Source organism: Trifolium pratense, linkage group LG5 (assembly GCF_020283565.1).
Source record: "Trifolium pratense cultivar HEN17-A07 linkage group LG5, ARS_RC_1.1, whole genome shotgun sequence".
NCBI lineage: Eukaryota > Viridiplantae > Streptophyta > Magnoliopsida > Fabales > Fabaceae > Trifolium > Trifolium pratense.
In genome coordinates, this window is record NC_060063.1 from 40,001,850 (window position 1) to 40,015,554 (window position 13,705).

A 13,705-nucleotide genomic window follows, 5' to 3' on the forward strand; every position below is an offset into this window, starting at 1 on the left:
AAGAAGAGGAACCGGTTAGTTTGTACTCCATTAACGAGTAACAGTGTCTCTGAAACGTTGAATTGGTTAGATATAACAAACAGTTACCCCTGGACTTGCTAAATATTAATTATCGTTGGATCCAAATTGTCTGTGATCTAAGGGTTATGATTAAACTGTTGACTTTGTGATTAAATGAGTGACTATGTGACTTGGCCACTAATAACCGTCTGATTAAATGGTTGTGTCTATGATTATTGGGTCATGCAAAAAACGTATAAAATGGTAAGTGTGTACTGGACGGTTTGTATTTAGCCGGTGGAAACGGAGTAAATATCTAAGTCAGTAGCATTAGGGTAAAATGTTAAGTCAAAGAACCTAAAAAATTGAACTACTCCGATTTCGAATTCAATAAATCTGTATTTACCCGGTGGAAACGGAGTAAATATCTAAGTCAGTAGCATTAGGGTAAAATGTTAAGTCAAAGAACCTAAAAAATTGAACTACTCCTATTTTCCACCAAGTTATATTTGTATGAGTTCATAAGTGTCGGTGTCGGTTTCGGACGAGGACACCGACACGTGTCTGACACGGACACGCATAATGTAAGGTGTGTCGGTGCTTCCTAATTCATAACTCAAATAACATAAAAAAAACTTAATAATTAAAAAAAAATTATTAAATTTCGAATTCGTTATTTAATTTAGTTTTAAAATATCTGCATTACTTCGTTTTTTTTTTAAAATAAGATACTAACCTATGGCCTTATGTTGGGCTATTGGTCGTATGTGATTATACACCGAGCTATATTTGTATGAGTTCGTAAGTGTCGGTGTCGGTTTCGAACGATGACCCCGACACGTGTTTGACACGGACACGCGTAATCTGATGAGTGTCGGTGCTTCCTAATTCATAACTCAAATAACATAAAAAAGAAAACTTAATAATTAAAAATAAATTACAAGTTTTCAATTGTCATTATAATCACAAACTACTAACAAACTACCAAAATACATGCAACATCGGCGGCAAACATCAAGTTTTCTAAAATGATACCCGGCAAAAATCAAGTTTCACAAAATATAATCAAAATACTAATAGTTACAAACTTTGAAATCAACTTAAATATCAATTTAAGCTCCTCACATAAAAGGTATGGTCATCATATATGTTAGATGTGTTGAATAGTAGGCGGTCTCCAACTTTAAATCCGTTAATGGCAACAACTTCCCTCCATCCCCTAATGATCGATACCACGAACGGATCCATTTGATACTCTAGCTCACACTTATGCTTTTCTCTGATTGTTCCAATAATATAGATCTCATCCAACATAGTGTCACACAAGTACTCCCCCATATCGTCTGGCAATATCTGCAACAGATAAAAGAAATTTGATAAGCATCAATTTGTCTCAAATTCGGATAATCAATTTAAACATTATCAAAAACAATTGGATTGAGATACCAACCAAATATGGAACAATTTCAGGATCATCCTTCATAGTAATTTCGAAGGTAACAACTTTCCGGAGAGCTCGTGATTGGGTATGCCAAGTAGGGAATTTATCAGGAGTAATTGGGTCCTCTTTGGGAATGATCTGGAACTGATTGTTCCCCAAAAATTTGAAGAGAATTGGATGATGACCTTGAAAATTGTAATGTTCTCGTATAGTCATCCAACCGTCCGTAATTCTAAGGACATCATCATCATCGTGGAACTCTACGCAGAGTTGAAGACCTTTGCAATCAAACAGAAACCAAAATTCTCCCAACTCAGACTTACAGTTTTCATAAAAACTGCGTTCAACCTCGCCCTCGACCTAGAGAATAAACAAACCGAAAGTAATCATAACATAGATTAGAAATCATAGTTACAGTACCTTCATAGTTATTTACAAACCGAAACAAATCATAATTTACAGTACCTTAAAACAATAACCCAACTCTAAATCAAACGAAAACAAATAAAATTAACATCACACATAACATGCTCTGTTTTTTGGCCAAAGATTTGTGACATGCTCTGTTTTTTTAATTTTTTTTAATCTAACTTGTCAAAATCATTGTAAGATCTAGACCCAGTTTCAAAACGAAATAAATCAACATATAACATGCTCTGTTTTCTAATCTATGGTTTGAACATCATGCAATTTTTTAAAAAATCATATTTATACTGTGTTTAACTTAAATATGACCCAAACGAAGAAATCAACGAAACATAGTACCAAACTTACCTCTCCTGCAACATGAACAGTCAAAAAATAATCCCTTGCTGGCTTTCGAAGAACATCGGCAAGAGTTTCCACCATTTTTTTCGCTTGATTATCGTCGCAGTGGGTTTGGTAGACGGTCGGAAGTTGAAGGGAGAAGGAAAAAAGAAGAAAAAATGGCGTGTGAGAAAGTGGAGAAATGAAGGGACTGGTAGTGTCTTGGTAAGAGGAAGAACAGATTTTTGGGTAATTATCTTTCTTGGGAGAAGAAAGATAATGGTTTGTAATGATGATTTTGGTTAGCAAAATTAATTGTGGTAAGGCGCCATGAAACGATTGGTACTGGAAAGTGGGAAGTAACACTGTATCAAATTACTCGTTTGAATCGTTTAATTGGTTTGGGACTACAAACATTTACAGTGTTATGCAACACATGTTTTGGATCGTAGGATCAACATTTAATGTCATCTAATGGTTGACATTAAATAGTTTACTTTCTGACTTCCTAAAATAGTGACCGTCCGATTAAAACGAATAGACATGGAACCTTGGATGATGTAAACGCGTTAGCAGTTGTTGCATTGGATACATCACTCGTTTAATTTAAAATTGAAATTTAATACGAGAATTTTTTTTAATTTAAAATAACTAGTCGTTTGAAATTTAAAGGTCACAGATATATGTCTAAGTCATCCACGTGTATTTACTCCGGTGGAAACGGAGTAAATATCTAAGTCATTAGCATTAGGGTAAAATGTTAAGTCAAAGAACCTAAAAAATTGAACTACTCCGATTTCGAAGTCATCCACGTGTATTTACTCCGGTGGAAACGGAGTAAATATCTAAGTCATTAGCATTAGGGTAAAATGTTAAGTCAAAGAACCTAAAAAATTGAACTACTCCGATTTCGAATTCAATAAATCTGTATTTACCCGGTGGAAACGGAGTAAATATCTAAGTCATTAGCATTAGGGTAAAATGTTAAGTCAAAGAAACTAAAAAATTGAACTACTCCGATTTCGAAGTCATCCACGTGTATTTACTCCGGTGGAAACGGAGTAAATATCTAAGTCATTAGCATTAGGGTAAAATGTTAAGTCAAAGAACCTAAAAAATTGAACTACTCCGATTTCGAATTCAATAAATCTGTATTTACCCGGTGGAAACGGAGTAAATATCTAAGTCATTAGCATTAGGGTAAAATGTTAAGTCAAAGAACCTAAAGAATTGAACTACTCCGATTTCGAAGTCATCCACGTGTATTTACTCCGGTGGAAACAGAGTAAATATCTAAGTCATTAGCATTAGGGTAAAATGTTAAGTCAAAGAACCTAAAAAATTGAACTACTCCGATTTCGAAGTCATCCACGTGTATTTACTCCGGTGGAAACGGAGTAAATATCTAAGTCATTAGCATTAGGGTAAAATGTTAAGTCAAAGAACCTAAAAAATTGAACTACTCCGATTTCGAATTCAATAAATCTGTATTTACCCGGTGGAAACGGAGTAAATATCTAAGTCATTAGCATTAGGGTAAAATGTTAAGTCAAAGAACCTAAAAATTAGAACTACTCCGATTTCGAAGTCATCCACGTGTATTTACTCCGGTGGAAACGGAGTAAATATCTAAGTCATTAGCATTAGGGTAAAATGTTAAGTCAAAGAACCTAAAAATTTAAACTACTCCGATTTCGAATTCAATAAATCTGTATTTACCCGGTGGAAACGGAGTAAATATCTAAGTCATTATAGCATTAGGGTAAAATGTTAAGTCAAAGAACCTAAAAAATTGAACTACTCCGATTTCGAATTCAATAAATCTGTATTTACCCGGTGGAAACGGAGTAAATATCTAAGTCATTAGCATTAGGGTAAAATGTTAAGTCAAAGAACCTAAAAAATTGAACTACTCCGATTTCGAAGTCATCCACGTGTATTTACTCCGGTGGAAACGGAGTAAATATCTAAGTCATTAGCATTAGGGTAAAATGTTAAGTCAAAGAACCTAAAAAATTGAACTACTCCGATTTCGAAGTCATCCACGTGTATTTACTCCGGTGGAAACGGAGTAAATATCTAAGTCATTAGCATTAGGGTAAAATGTTAAGTCAAAGAACCTAAAAATTTAAACTACTCCGATTTCGAAGTCATCCACGTGTATTTACTCCGGTGGAAACGGAGTAAATATCTAAGTCATTAGCATTAGGGTAAAATGTTAAGTCAAAGAACCTAAAAAATTGAACTACTCCGATTTCGAATTCAATAAATCTGTATTTACCCGGTGGAAACGGAGTAAATATCTAAGTCATTAGCATTAGGGTAAAATGTTAAGTCAAAGAAACTAAAAAATTGAACTACTCCGATTTCGAAGTCATCCACGTGTATTTACTCCGGTGGAAACGGAGTAAATATCTAAGTCATTAGCATTAGGGTAAAATGTTAAGTCAAAGAACCTAAAAAATTGAACTACTCCGATTTCGAATTCAATAAATCTGTATTTACCCGGTGGAAACGGAGTAAATATCTAAGTCATTAGCATTAGGGTAAAATGTTAAGTCAAAGAACCTAAAGAATTGAACTACTCCGATTTCGAAGTCATCCACGTGTATTTACTCCGGTGGAAACGGAGTAAATATCTAAGTCATTAGCATTAGGGTAAAATGTTAAGTCAAAGAACCTAAAAAATTGAACTACTCCGATTTCGAAGTCATCCACGTGTATTTACTCCGGTGGAAACGGAGTAAATATCTAAGTCATTAGCATTAGGGTAAAATGTTAAGTCAAAGAACCTAAAAAATTGAACTACTCCGGTTTCGAATTCAATAAATCTGTATTTACCCGGTGGAAACGGAGTAAATATCTAAGTCATTAGCATTAGGGTAAAATGTTAAGTCAAAGAACCTAAAAAATTGAACTACTCCGATTTCGAAGTCATCCACGTGTATTTACTCCGGTGGAAACGGAGTAAATATCTAAGTCATTAGCATTAGGGTAAAATGTTAAGTCAAAGAACCTAAAAATTTAAACTACTCCGATTTCGAATTCAATAAATCTGTATTTACCCGGTGGAAACGGAGTAAATATCTAAGTCATTATAGCATTAGGGTAAAATGTTAAGTCAAAGAACCTAAAAAATTGAACTACTCCGATTTCGAATTCAATAAATCTGTATTTACCCGGTGGAAACGGAGTAAATATCTAAGTCATTAGCATTAGGGTAAAATGTTAAGTCAAAGAACCTAAAAAATTGAACTACTCCGATTTCGAAGTCATCCACGTGTATTTACTCCGGTGGAAACGGAGTAAATATCTAAGTCATTAGCATTAGGGTAAAATGTTAAGTCAAAGAACCTAAAAAATTGAACTACTCCGATTTCGAAGTCATCCACGTGTATTTACTCCGGTGGAAACGGAGTAAATATCTAAGTCATTAGCATTAGGGTAAAATGTTAAGTCAAAGAACCTAAAAATTTAAACTACTCCGATTTCGAAGTCATCCACGTGTATTTACTCCGGTGGAAACGGAGTAAATATCTAAGTCATTAGCATTAGGGTAAAATGTTAAGTCAAAGAACCTAAAAAATTGAACTACTCCGATTTCGAATTCAATAAATCTGTATTTACCCGGTGGAAACGGAGTAAATATCTAAGTCATTAGCATTAGGGTAAAATGTTAAGTCAAAGAAACTAAAAAATTGAACTACTCCGATTTCGAAGTCATCCACGTGTATTTACTCCGGTGGAAACGGAGTAAATATCTAAGTCATTAGCATTAGGGTAAAATGTTAAGTCAAAGAACCTAAAAAATTGAACTACTCCGATTTCGAATTCAATAAATCTGTATTTACCCGGTGGAAACGGAGTAAATATCTAAGTCATTAGCATTAGGGTAAAATGTTAAGTCAAAGAACCTAAAGAATTGAACTACTCCGATTTCGAAGTCATCCACGTGTATTTACTCCGGTGGAAACGGAGTAAATATCTAAGTCATTAGCATTAGGGTAAAATGTTAAGTCAAAGAACCTAAAAAATTGAACTACTCCGATTTCGAAGTCATCCACGTGTATTTACTCCGGTGGAAACGGAGTAAATATCTAAGTCATTAGCATTAGGGTAAAATGTTAAGTCAAAGAACCTAAAAAATTGAACTACTCCGGTTTCGAATTCAATAAATCTGTATTTACCCGGTGGAAACGGAGTAAATATCTAAGTCATTAGCATTAGGGTAAAATGTTAAGTCAAAGAACCTAAAAAATTGAACTACTCCGATTTCGAAGTCATCCACGTGTATTTACTCCGGTGGAAACGGAGTAAATATCTAAGTCATTAGCATTAGGGTAAAATGTTAAGTCAAAGAACCTAAAAATTTAAACTACTCCGATTTCGAATTCAATAAATCTGTATTTACCCGGTGGAAACGGAGTAAATATCTAAGTCATTATAGCATTAGGGTAAAATGTTAAGTCAAAGAACCTAAAAAATTGAACTACTCCGATTTCGAATTCAATAAATCTGTATTTACCCGGTGGAAACGGAGTAAATATCTAAGTCATTAGCATTAGGGTAAAATGTTAAGTCAAAGAACCTAAAAAATTGAACTACTCCGATTTCGAAGTCATCCACGTGTATTTACTCCGGTGGAAACGGAGTAAATATCTAAGTCATTAGCATTAGGGTAAAATGTTAAGTCAAAGAACCTAAAAATTTAAACTACTCCGATTTCGAATTCAATAAATCTGTATTTACCCGGTGGAAACGGAGTAAATATCTAAGTCATTATAGCATTAGGGTAAAATGTTAAGTCAAAGAACCTAAAAAATTGAACTACTCCGATTTCGAATTCAATAAATCTGTATTTACCCGGTGGAAACGGAGTAAATATCTAAGTCATTAGCATTAGGGTAAAATGTTAAGTCAAAGAACCTAAATTCCCATGTTGAAATTTTTTTTAAATTTTTACTATTCACGTTAAAAATTTAAAAAATTAAGTACAAACAAACACACACCTGCGTGGAAACCAAAAAGTTTTCTTCCAAACAGGTACTATTACCACACCACATATGCGTGGAAACCAAAAAGGCTTCCTTTTGTTGGAATAGATATCATTCATCATTGCAACCTAAAAAAACTTTTCCATTCTCCAACAAAGGGAACCACTTCATCGTGTGAAACCCTTACCATTCTTGTTAAGCGTCCGAGGCGGAAAAACGGAGCAACCGGCGCAACGACAATGAATGGCGTCCTCGTCCAGACAAAGGTTTGTCCTTCTTACTTTTTGTCATCGTTTTTGTTATCGATTTACATCCTATTTGTGTTCTTTGTTGTCGTTGGTTTCATTGATACTGTTCGTATCTACTAAGTTCATTCATGAGTAAATTCCTAAGTAGGAGAATTGCTTCGTTATTGTTTATAAAGACTTAGTTACATGATAAAGTGATTTGAGAGTAAATACATTCAACAAGATCTGCATGTGGTTTTTTTGATAAAGTGATTTGATAGTAGATTTTTTTTTTTTTTTAAACGATGTTTATTTACCTTCAATTACCAAGATCTGAAACGTTGATGCTATGTTATACTTCCAATGTGTTGTCTTATTTGTAAACGATGTTATCATTATCAGACGTTGTTGGTGATTATTGGTTATGTTCTGTGTTCATGCACTGGTACTATTTGATGATGTTGTTTATTTATGTTGATTTAGGAATGTAAGTATGAACCCAGTCAAACCAGAGCCTGTTGACGTAATATGGTTAAGTTCAGATGACGAAGGTGATAATGTTTATCAGAGGTCTCAGAGGTTTGAAAGGAGGGTTGCTAATAAGGATGCTAATAGGGTTGCTAACAATGTTGCTCAAAGGACTGCTAAGGGGACTGGTATGATGGTGGACAACAATGCTGGTAAGAGGAGGGTGGATAACAATGTTCAAAGAGTGGTTAAGGACAGGAATGAAATCTGTGAATGGATAACACAAGTTACACCAGCTATGCAGAATTTGAAGAGGAAACAAACACTAGTATTAGTTCACATTTGGTGCATTCTCAATTATGTATCACTTGTTATTTACTTTGTCTTACTGACTAATAATCTTGATTATCTTATATTTGGTACAGCACATTCCTGCGTGGGTTGTGAAGCGTGCTCTAAAAGACAAGTGCGAGATTTACTTGCGATCTGCAGAGATGAAACGTACATATGACTGTGCTATTTTGGATCCAGGACGCTCGTCGCAGAGATACATTGGAGATGGTTGGTATGACTATGTTGAAGTGCACAGGCCTAAAGTTGGTGACGTCCTCCACTTTTCTCTGAAACCACCTTATAACTTAATGGTTGTTTCATTGATGCGCCAGAAGCCTCGCACCCGCTGAATTGATGCCCAGATGGATCAATGTTTGATATCCTCGTCCAAACTGTTTGCTACTGTTTAATTAGCTCTTGTTAAGTACTTATGTTTGTTTTATGTAGTTGTTGAACTTTTTAATTGTAAAAATGCTACTTTTATCAGTAGCCAGACATCAGTTGACGATCACATACGTGTTCGTCGACATATGCAATTTCAATTCTATTTTAAAAAGTTTCGTTTTATTATTATCGTTTAAGTTACGATACATATGGTGTGATTCGTTATTATTTTGCGTAGTTCGTTATTATTTAGCTTGCTTACCCTTTGTGTGGCTGAGGCATTTGTGCCCTTATTTGGTGCATTTGCGTAGTGTATTGAGTGATATATCCATCACTTACAAAATTGTTCCACTAGTTTTCAAAGAGTTAAACATTTGATTTAATGAAACACTAAGTAAAGTGGAATTTCATTCAGTTTTGGAAGTTTAAGAGCTATAATCACTTGATACCCATAATGAATGAATTCCATCGAAAAACTTTATGTCCAGATAAAGCTTGTTAAATAGGTTTGCTTTTTCAAATTTACTCATGTTTAAAAGTTGAAACACGCAATAATTACTCCACAGCAGCCCTATAAGCACTCCATAAATCCTATAATCAAGCTAACCAATCCTATAATCACGCTAACCAATCCTATGTCTTATCCCTATAATTACTAGTTATTCAGTTTTGGAAGTTAAAACACACAATAATCAATTCACAACCCTATAATCACTCTAACCAATCCTATTCCTATAATTACTAGTTATTCAGTTTTGGAAGTTGAAACACACACTAATCAATTCACAACCCTATAATCACTCTAACCAATCCTATTCCTTATCACTTATCACGGTTGGAACAAAAAAGAAAAAAGAGAAAAAACAACAATCCATCAATATTTTTCTGAGATTAGAATCGTTATTAAAAAAAAATTAATTACATTAATTAGGTAAACATTTTAACATAAAAAAAGAAAATAATCCAAGAACAAATCAATAAATTCCTAAACATCTTTGCTGTCGATCTCTCGTTTTGTAGTTTCATCTTCATCTTCTCTCCCTTATTGAATTGAATTTCTTTAACAATTGAAACCACATCTTTGAACAACTCTGAGCATGTGCAACCACGACTGGGTTGAGTTTGTGATTCACGAACATTTGGACGAGCAGTTGGACGCACATAGGGAGGGTGGCCTTCAATTTCATCATCCCATATGAAAAGATTACAACTTCGAGCTCCCTGCAAATTATATTTCAATCATCAAAATGTTATACTTACCAAATTAAATCATGATCGAAATAGATCTACCAAGTATAAAACGATCTGTTAGCAAACCTACCCCATGAGTTGGACATTTCCAATATCTACGCTTAGGATTTTCGCCTGAATTGGATATGTACAACCTCATTGGATTTTTGCAACCACATTCTGGGATTTCGACTGCCATTGAATTTGCAACAGATGAAGAAGACATTGTTGGGACAAATTGCGAAATTAGGGATTTTTGGGAAACAATAAATCTGTATTTCGAATTGGATGGAGAGAAGAGATGAGTATTGGGAAACTAGGGTTTTCGAAACATTAATGAATGAGAGGTCTTTATATAGCCGTATTTGAAACTATGTCTGGGTGCAGAGCATGCGTCAAATAAACATAATTATATCAACACAAATGAAAACTTTACAAAAGAATTAATGACAGCCTAGTGGTAGTGTTTACCGTTCAATTCATGTAGATCTCGAGTTCGAAACTGGTTGGTGCCAGTTTTGTTATTTTTTTTCTTTACAAAATAACATTAAATAACCGAATGTTGCAAACATGACTCAAACCTGCGTTATACTGGTATAAAAGCCAATTTTATAAGTTTTCTAAACATGTAACTCATATTAAAGCATAAATAACAGTCATGAATCACTATTGTACCAATTTCTCCAACTAAATCAAAACAAACATGAAATCCCAAACAATTTATCCACAAACATAATTAAACCAGAATTGTACATCAACATTATCAAAATGCATTCAATTATACTACTACTAAAATACTCAATCATCAGTAGCAGCCTTTTCAACTTGTTGTAGCAGACTGTAGCACGAACGTGAAGATTGCCCGACACTCTGTTGTAGCATACCGTAGCACGAACTTGTAGTTTGCCCAACACTCATTCCATACATTGGGTATACGGGTTGCAAATGCATTGGTTGAAACATATGATGTACCATCGGCATAACAGGTTGAACTCCACACATTGCATTTAAATGTCTGCTTGTGCCTGTAACATCCATCTGTGCTTGGAAATGCATTTGCTTGTAACATCCATTTGTGTCTGCTTGTGTTGTCACTGTGGCCTTAGCGCCACGGTGTATCGGTGGACGTGAACCCTTCTTTTGCACACTTCTGTCAACATTGCAGGTTGCTTTTCTTTTCTTTTTCTGATTATAAAAAAATAATGGCAAAATAATTATTATTAAATTTCACATAATAACACAAAATATTTAATAAAACATATTATACCTCATCCATTTGGCTTATAGCATCAGATATCGACACCGACTGCAAATCAACTATTGGTTCTGTCGCTTTTTGTGTACCCTGCAAGTTTAAACATATCAACTATAATGTTTAATAACAAATCAAACAGTAACTATAACTAAGTAATCACGAGTTATTGAAATAACCTCGGAACATGTCCTCGCATTATGAGTTGTAGCGTTGCATTTTCCACATCGCCTGACAGATTTTGGTTCTTTCTTTTTTTTCTTTGGAGCACCTTTACTCTTAACCGCCACCGGATCACCGACTGCTGGATTTTGTGTCCCAATAATAGGATCATCATTAATGCAGTACTTTTTTTGTAATTTCATAATGTCATCCAAAATTTGGCCATACACACCATTCTTTTTTGCAGCTTCTTTGCAAAAACTTGTAAAGGCCGAACAATATGCACCAAAACGAGCTTCCTCAACTACGTTCGAATCAACATCACCATTACATTCCATGTTGTTCAAATACTCAATTTTGGCATCCTTGGTCCATCGCGACAATACCAAGGGCCTAGGAATATGATCAACATGTTCATCCTTCATGACATAAAATATATGAGAACATGGAACACCGCGAGAATCAAACAACTTACACGAACATTGCAATGTGGTACCATCAAATACAACTTTCCTTTCATATGTATCGTTACAAAATTTTGTTAATGTATAAATCTTTGTATCCCCGTGATCGCTTTTATGCTTAACTATCAATGCACCAGCCTTCAGAATTTGCTCTTTAACTTCTTTGAAAATCTCCGCAATATAAGTATTGGCGGCATCACTCTCAATCACATGCAGTTGAGTTGTCAACACAGGTACCGTAAACTTTGACTTAAAATCAGCTTCCAATTCATTATTTCTGTAATCTCTCAAAACCTTATCAAAATTATGCATGAATTCAAAAATGCAGCCTTTCGTCCTGACATAAGTCTTTATTATTGCATTAACAGCTTCACATTGAGACGTAGTCCTTATACGTCCAAAAAACTGATCACGTAGATATCCAGTTGCCCATAGTGACCTATTCTCATAAGTTTTGACAACCCATGGATGTTGTTCCACTTCAGTTTCTTTAATTAGCTCTGACCAATACTCTTCAAATTCATCCTTTGTGAAATTTGAGTACATGGCTTTTTGAAAACCGTCCAAAAATTCTGGATTATCTTTCACATTCTCAACTGCATTCTTATTCAAATGCCAAGCACATAACCTGTGGGTGACATCGGGAAAAATCTGTTTTATGGCCTCCCTCATTGCCCCATCTCCATCTGTTACCACTGCTTTTGGTTGTTTACCTTCCATGCACTCTAAAAAACAATTCAACACCCACTTGTACGTCTCTGTCGTTTCATCTGCTACCAATGCAGCACCAAAAATTACTGTATGAGAATGGTGGTTACACCCTGAAAATACAACCAATGGATAGTTGTATTTATTCTTCCGGTAAGTCGTGTCAAAGGCAAGCACATCACCAAAACAAAAGTAGTCTGATCTGCTACTGCCATCAGCCCAAAATAGAGACCTCATTCGTCCATTACTATTGTCGACGGCATACTCAGCATATAGCATGGGATCAGTAGACGACTTTACATTAAGATAATTTAAAGAAGCGACAACATCACCATCTTTAATACACTCACGCATTTTTTTATCAAAATAATTGTACAAATCTTTCTTTGTAAATCCAACACTAGCATATCCTCCCTTCTGGGCAATCATGTACCCCATTATATGACAAGTTCTAATTCCACGTGTTTGAAGACCATCAATCTGAGCCTTATCTGCTTCAGAAATTTTACGATAAACAGGGTGCAGGTGAACAAACCTAGCTGGGGTTAATTCATGGTTATGACACTCTACGAAAGCAGTAACTACATATCTATCCTTTTGTTTTCTGTATTGCACACGAAACCTAGCTTCACAATTTGTACGGCTCAAACATCTATGTTCTACTTTCCTATCTAACCTGGTTAAATGTTTCTTCTCTCTTAAACCATGTCTGTTGCAAACAAACTGCTTCATTTGTGTTACTTTATTACCATCTAACTCTTTTATCCTACTAGAAGCTTTCATAATAGCAAAACCCTTACATTTACCATACCGGTAATAAAATTCATAAGCTTCACTAACAGTAGCAAATTCCATGGCTCGAATCTCATCAGAAGTAATTGAATCAAAATTTACCTCACTATGAACTGCAGCTCCAATATTATCAGATGCATCTTCGCCAGTCTCTGAACTTTCAGTCTCTGAACTTTCATCCCCACTGGATCCTGAATAACTGTCATCCTCGTCGGCATTCGATTCTAAATCATACGTATCAGTACCTTTAGTGGAATGAAGGTCTCTGGACTCAACGTCAACAGATTCGTCGGTGTGTTCCATATCTATATCATGAATTAACACAATATGTCAAACAACATAAATATTCATCGAAGTGTTCCATATCTATATCCCTAATTCCCAAATTTTATTATTTTTTGAATTGTAAACCCTAATTCCCAAATTACCTGAATGTCGCACTTGTCGCCCTCGATTGTATATTTATGGTCGGCGATTCAATGCGATAACATCAATGGCTAGCT

The 13,705-nt window shown here is 34.9% G+C and overlaps 3 protein-coding genes across 3 annotated transcripts; all 3 read right to left on the reverse strand.

Annotated features, from left to right (window-relative positions):
* Positions 1-9,521: 9,521 nt before the first annotated feature.
* LOC123886646 lies at positions 9,522-10,050 on the reverse strand. Its single transcript, XM_045935944.1, has 2 exons — positions 9,916-10,050; positions 9,522-9,815 (listed from the first exon to the last, which is right to left on the reverse strand). The coding sequence occupies exons 1-2, from the start codon at positions 10,048-10,050 to the stop codon at positions 9,522-9,524; spliced, it is 429 nt and encodes a 142-aa protein (XP_045791900.1).
* A 487-nt stretch (positions 10,051-10,537) lies between these two features.
* On the reverse strand, positions 10,538-11,803 carry LOC123885599. Its single transcript, XM_045934883.1, has 3 exons — positions 11,256-11,803; positions 11,092-11,169; positions 10,538-11,009 (listed from the first exon to the last, which is right to left on the reverse strand). The coding sequence occupies exons 1-3, from the start codon at positions 11,661-11,663 to the stop codon at positions 10,623-10,625; spliced, it is 873 nt and encodes a 290-aa protein (XP_045790839.1). The 5' UTR covers positions 11,664-11,803; the 3' UTR covers positions 10,538-10,622.
* Positions 11,701-13,505, reverse strand: LOC123886647 (protein FAR1-RELATED SEQUENCE 5-like). The gene is made up of 2 exons (XM_045935945.1): positions 11,837-13,505; positions 11,701-11,708 (listed from the first exon to the last, which is right to left on the reverse strand). Exons 1-2 carry the CDS (start codon positions 13,503-13,505, stop codon positions 11,701-11,703), a joined length of 1,677 nt encoding a protein of 558 aa, XP_045791901.1.
* Between the last annotated feature and the right edge of the window lie 200 nt (positions 13,506-13,705).

Excerpts from the sequence above, each read along its gene's own strand:
- LOC123886646 (XM_045935944.1), bottom strand. The coding sequence starts at position 10,050 with ATGTCTTCTTCATCTGTTGCAAATTCAATGGCAGTCGAAATCCCAGAA. Across the intron at positions 9,816-9,915 it reads GGAAATGTCCAACTCATGGG|GGAGCTCGAAGTTGTAATCT; the intron begins GTAGGTTTGCTA and ends TATAATTTGCAG.
- LOC123885599 (XM_045934883.1), bottom strand. The coding sequence starts at position 11,663 with ATGAAGGATGAACATGTTGATCATATTCCTAGGCCCTTGGTATTGTCG. Across the intron at positions 11,170-11,255 it reads ATGCGAGGACATGTTCCGAG|GGTACACAAAAAGCGACAGA; the intron begins GTTATTTCAATA and ends TTAAACTTGCAG. Across the intron at positions 11,010-11,091 it reads CTATAAGCCAAATGGATGAG|AAAAAGAAAAGAAAAGCAAC; the intron begins GTATAATATGTT and ends TTTTATAATCAG.
- LOC123886647 (XM_045935945.1), bottom strand. The coding sequence starts at position 13,505 with ATGGAACACACCGACGAATCTGTTGACGTTGAGTCCAGAGACCTTCAT.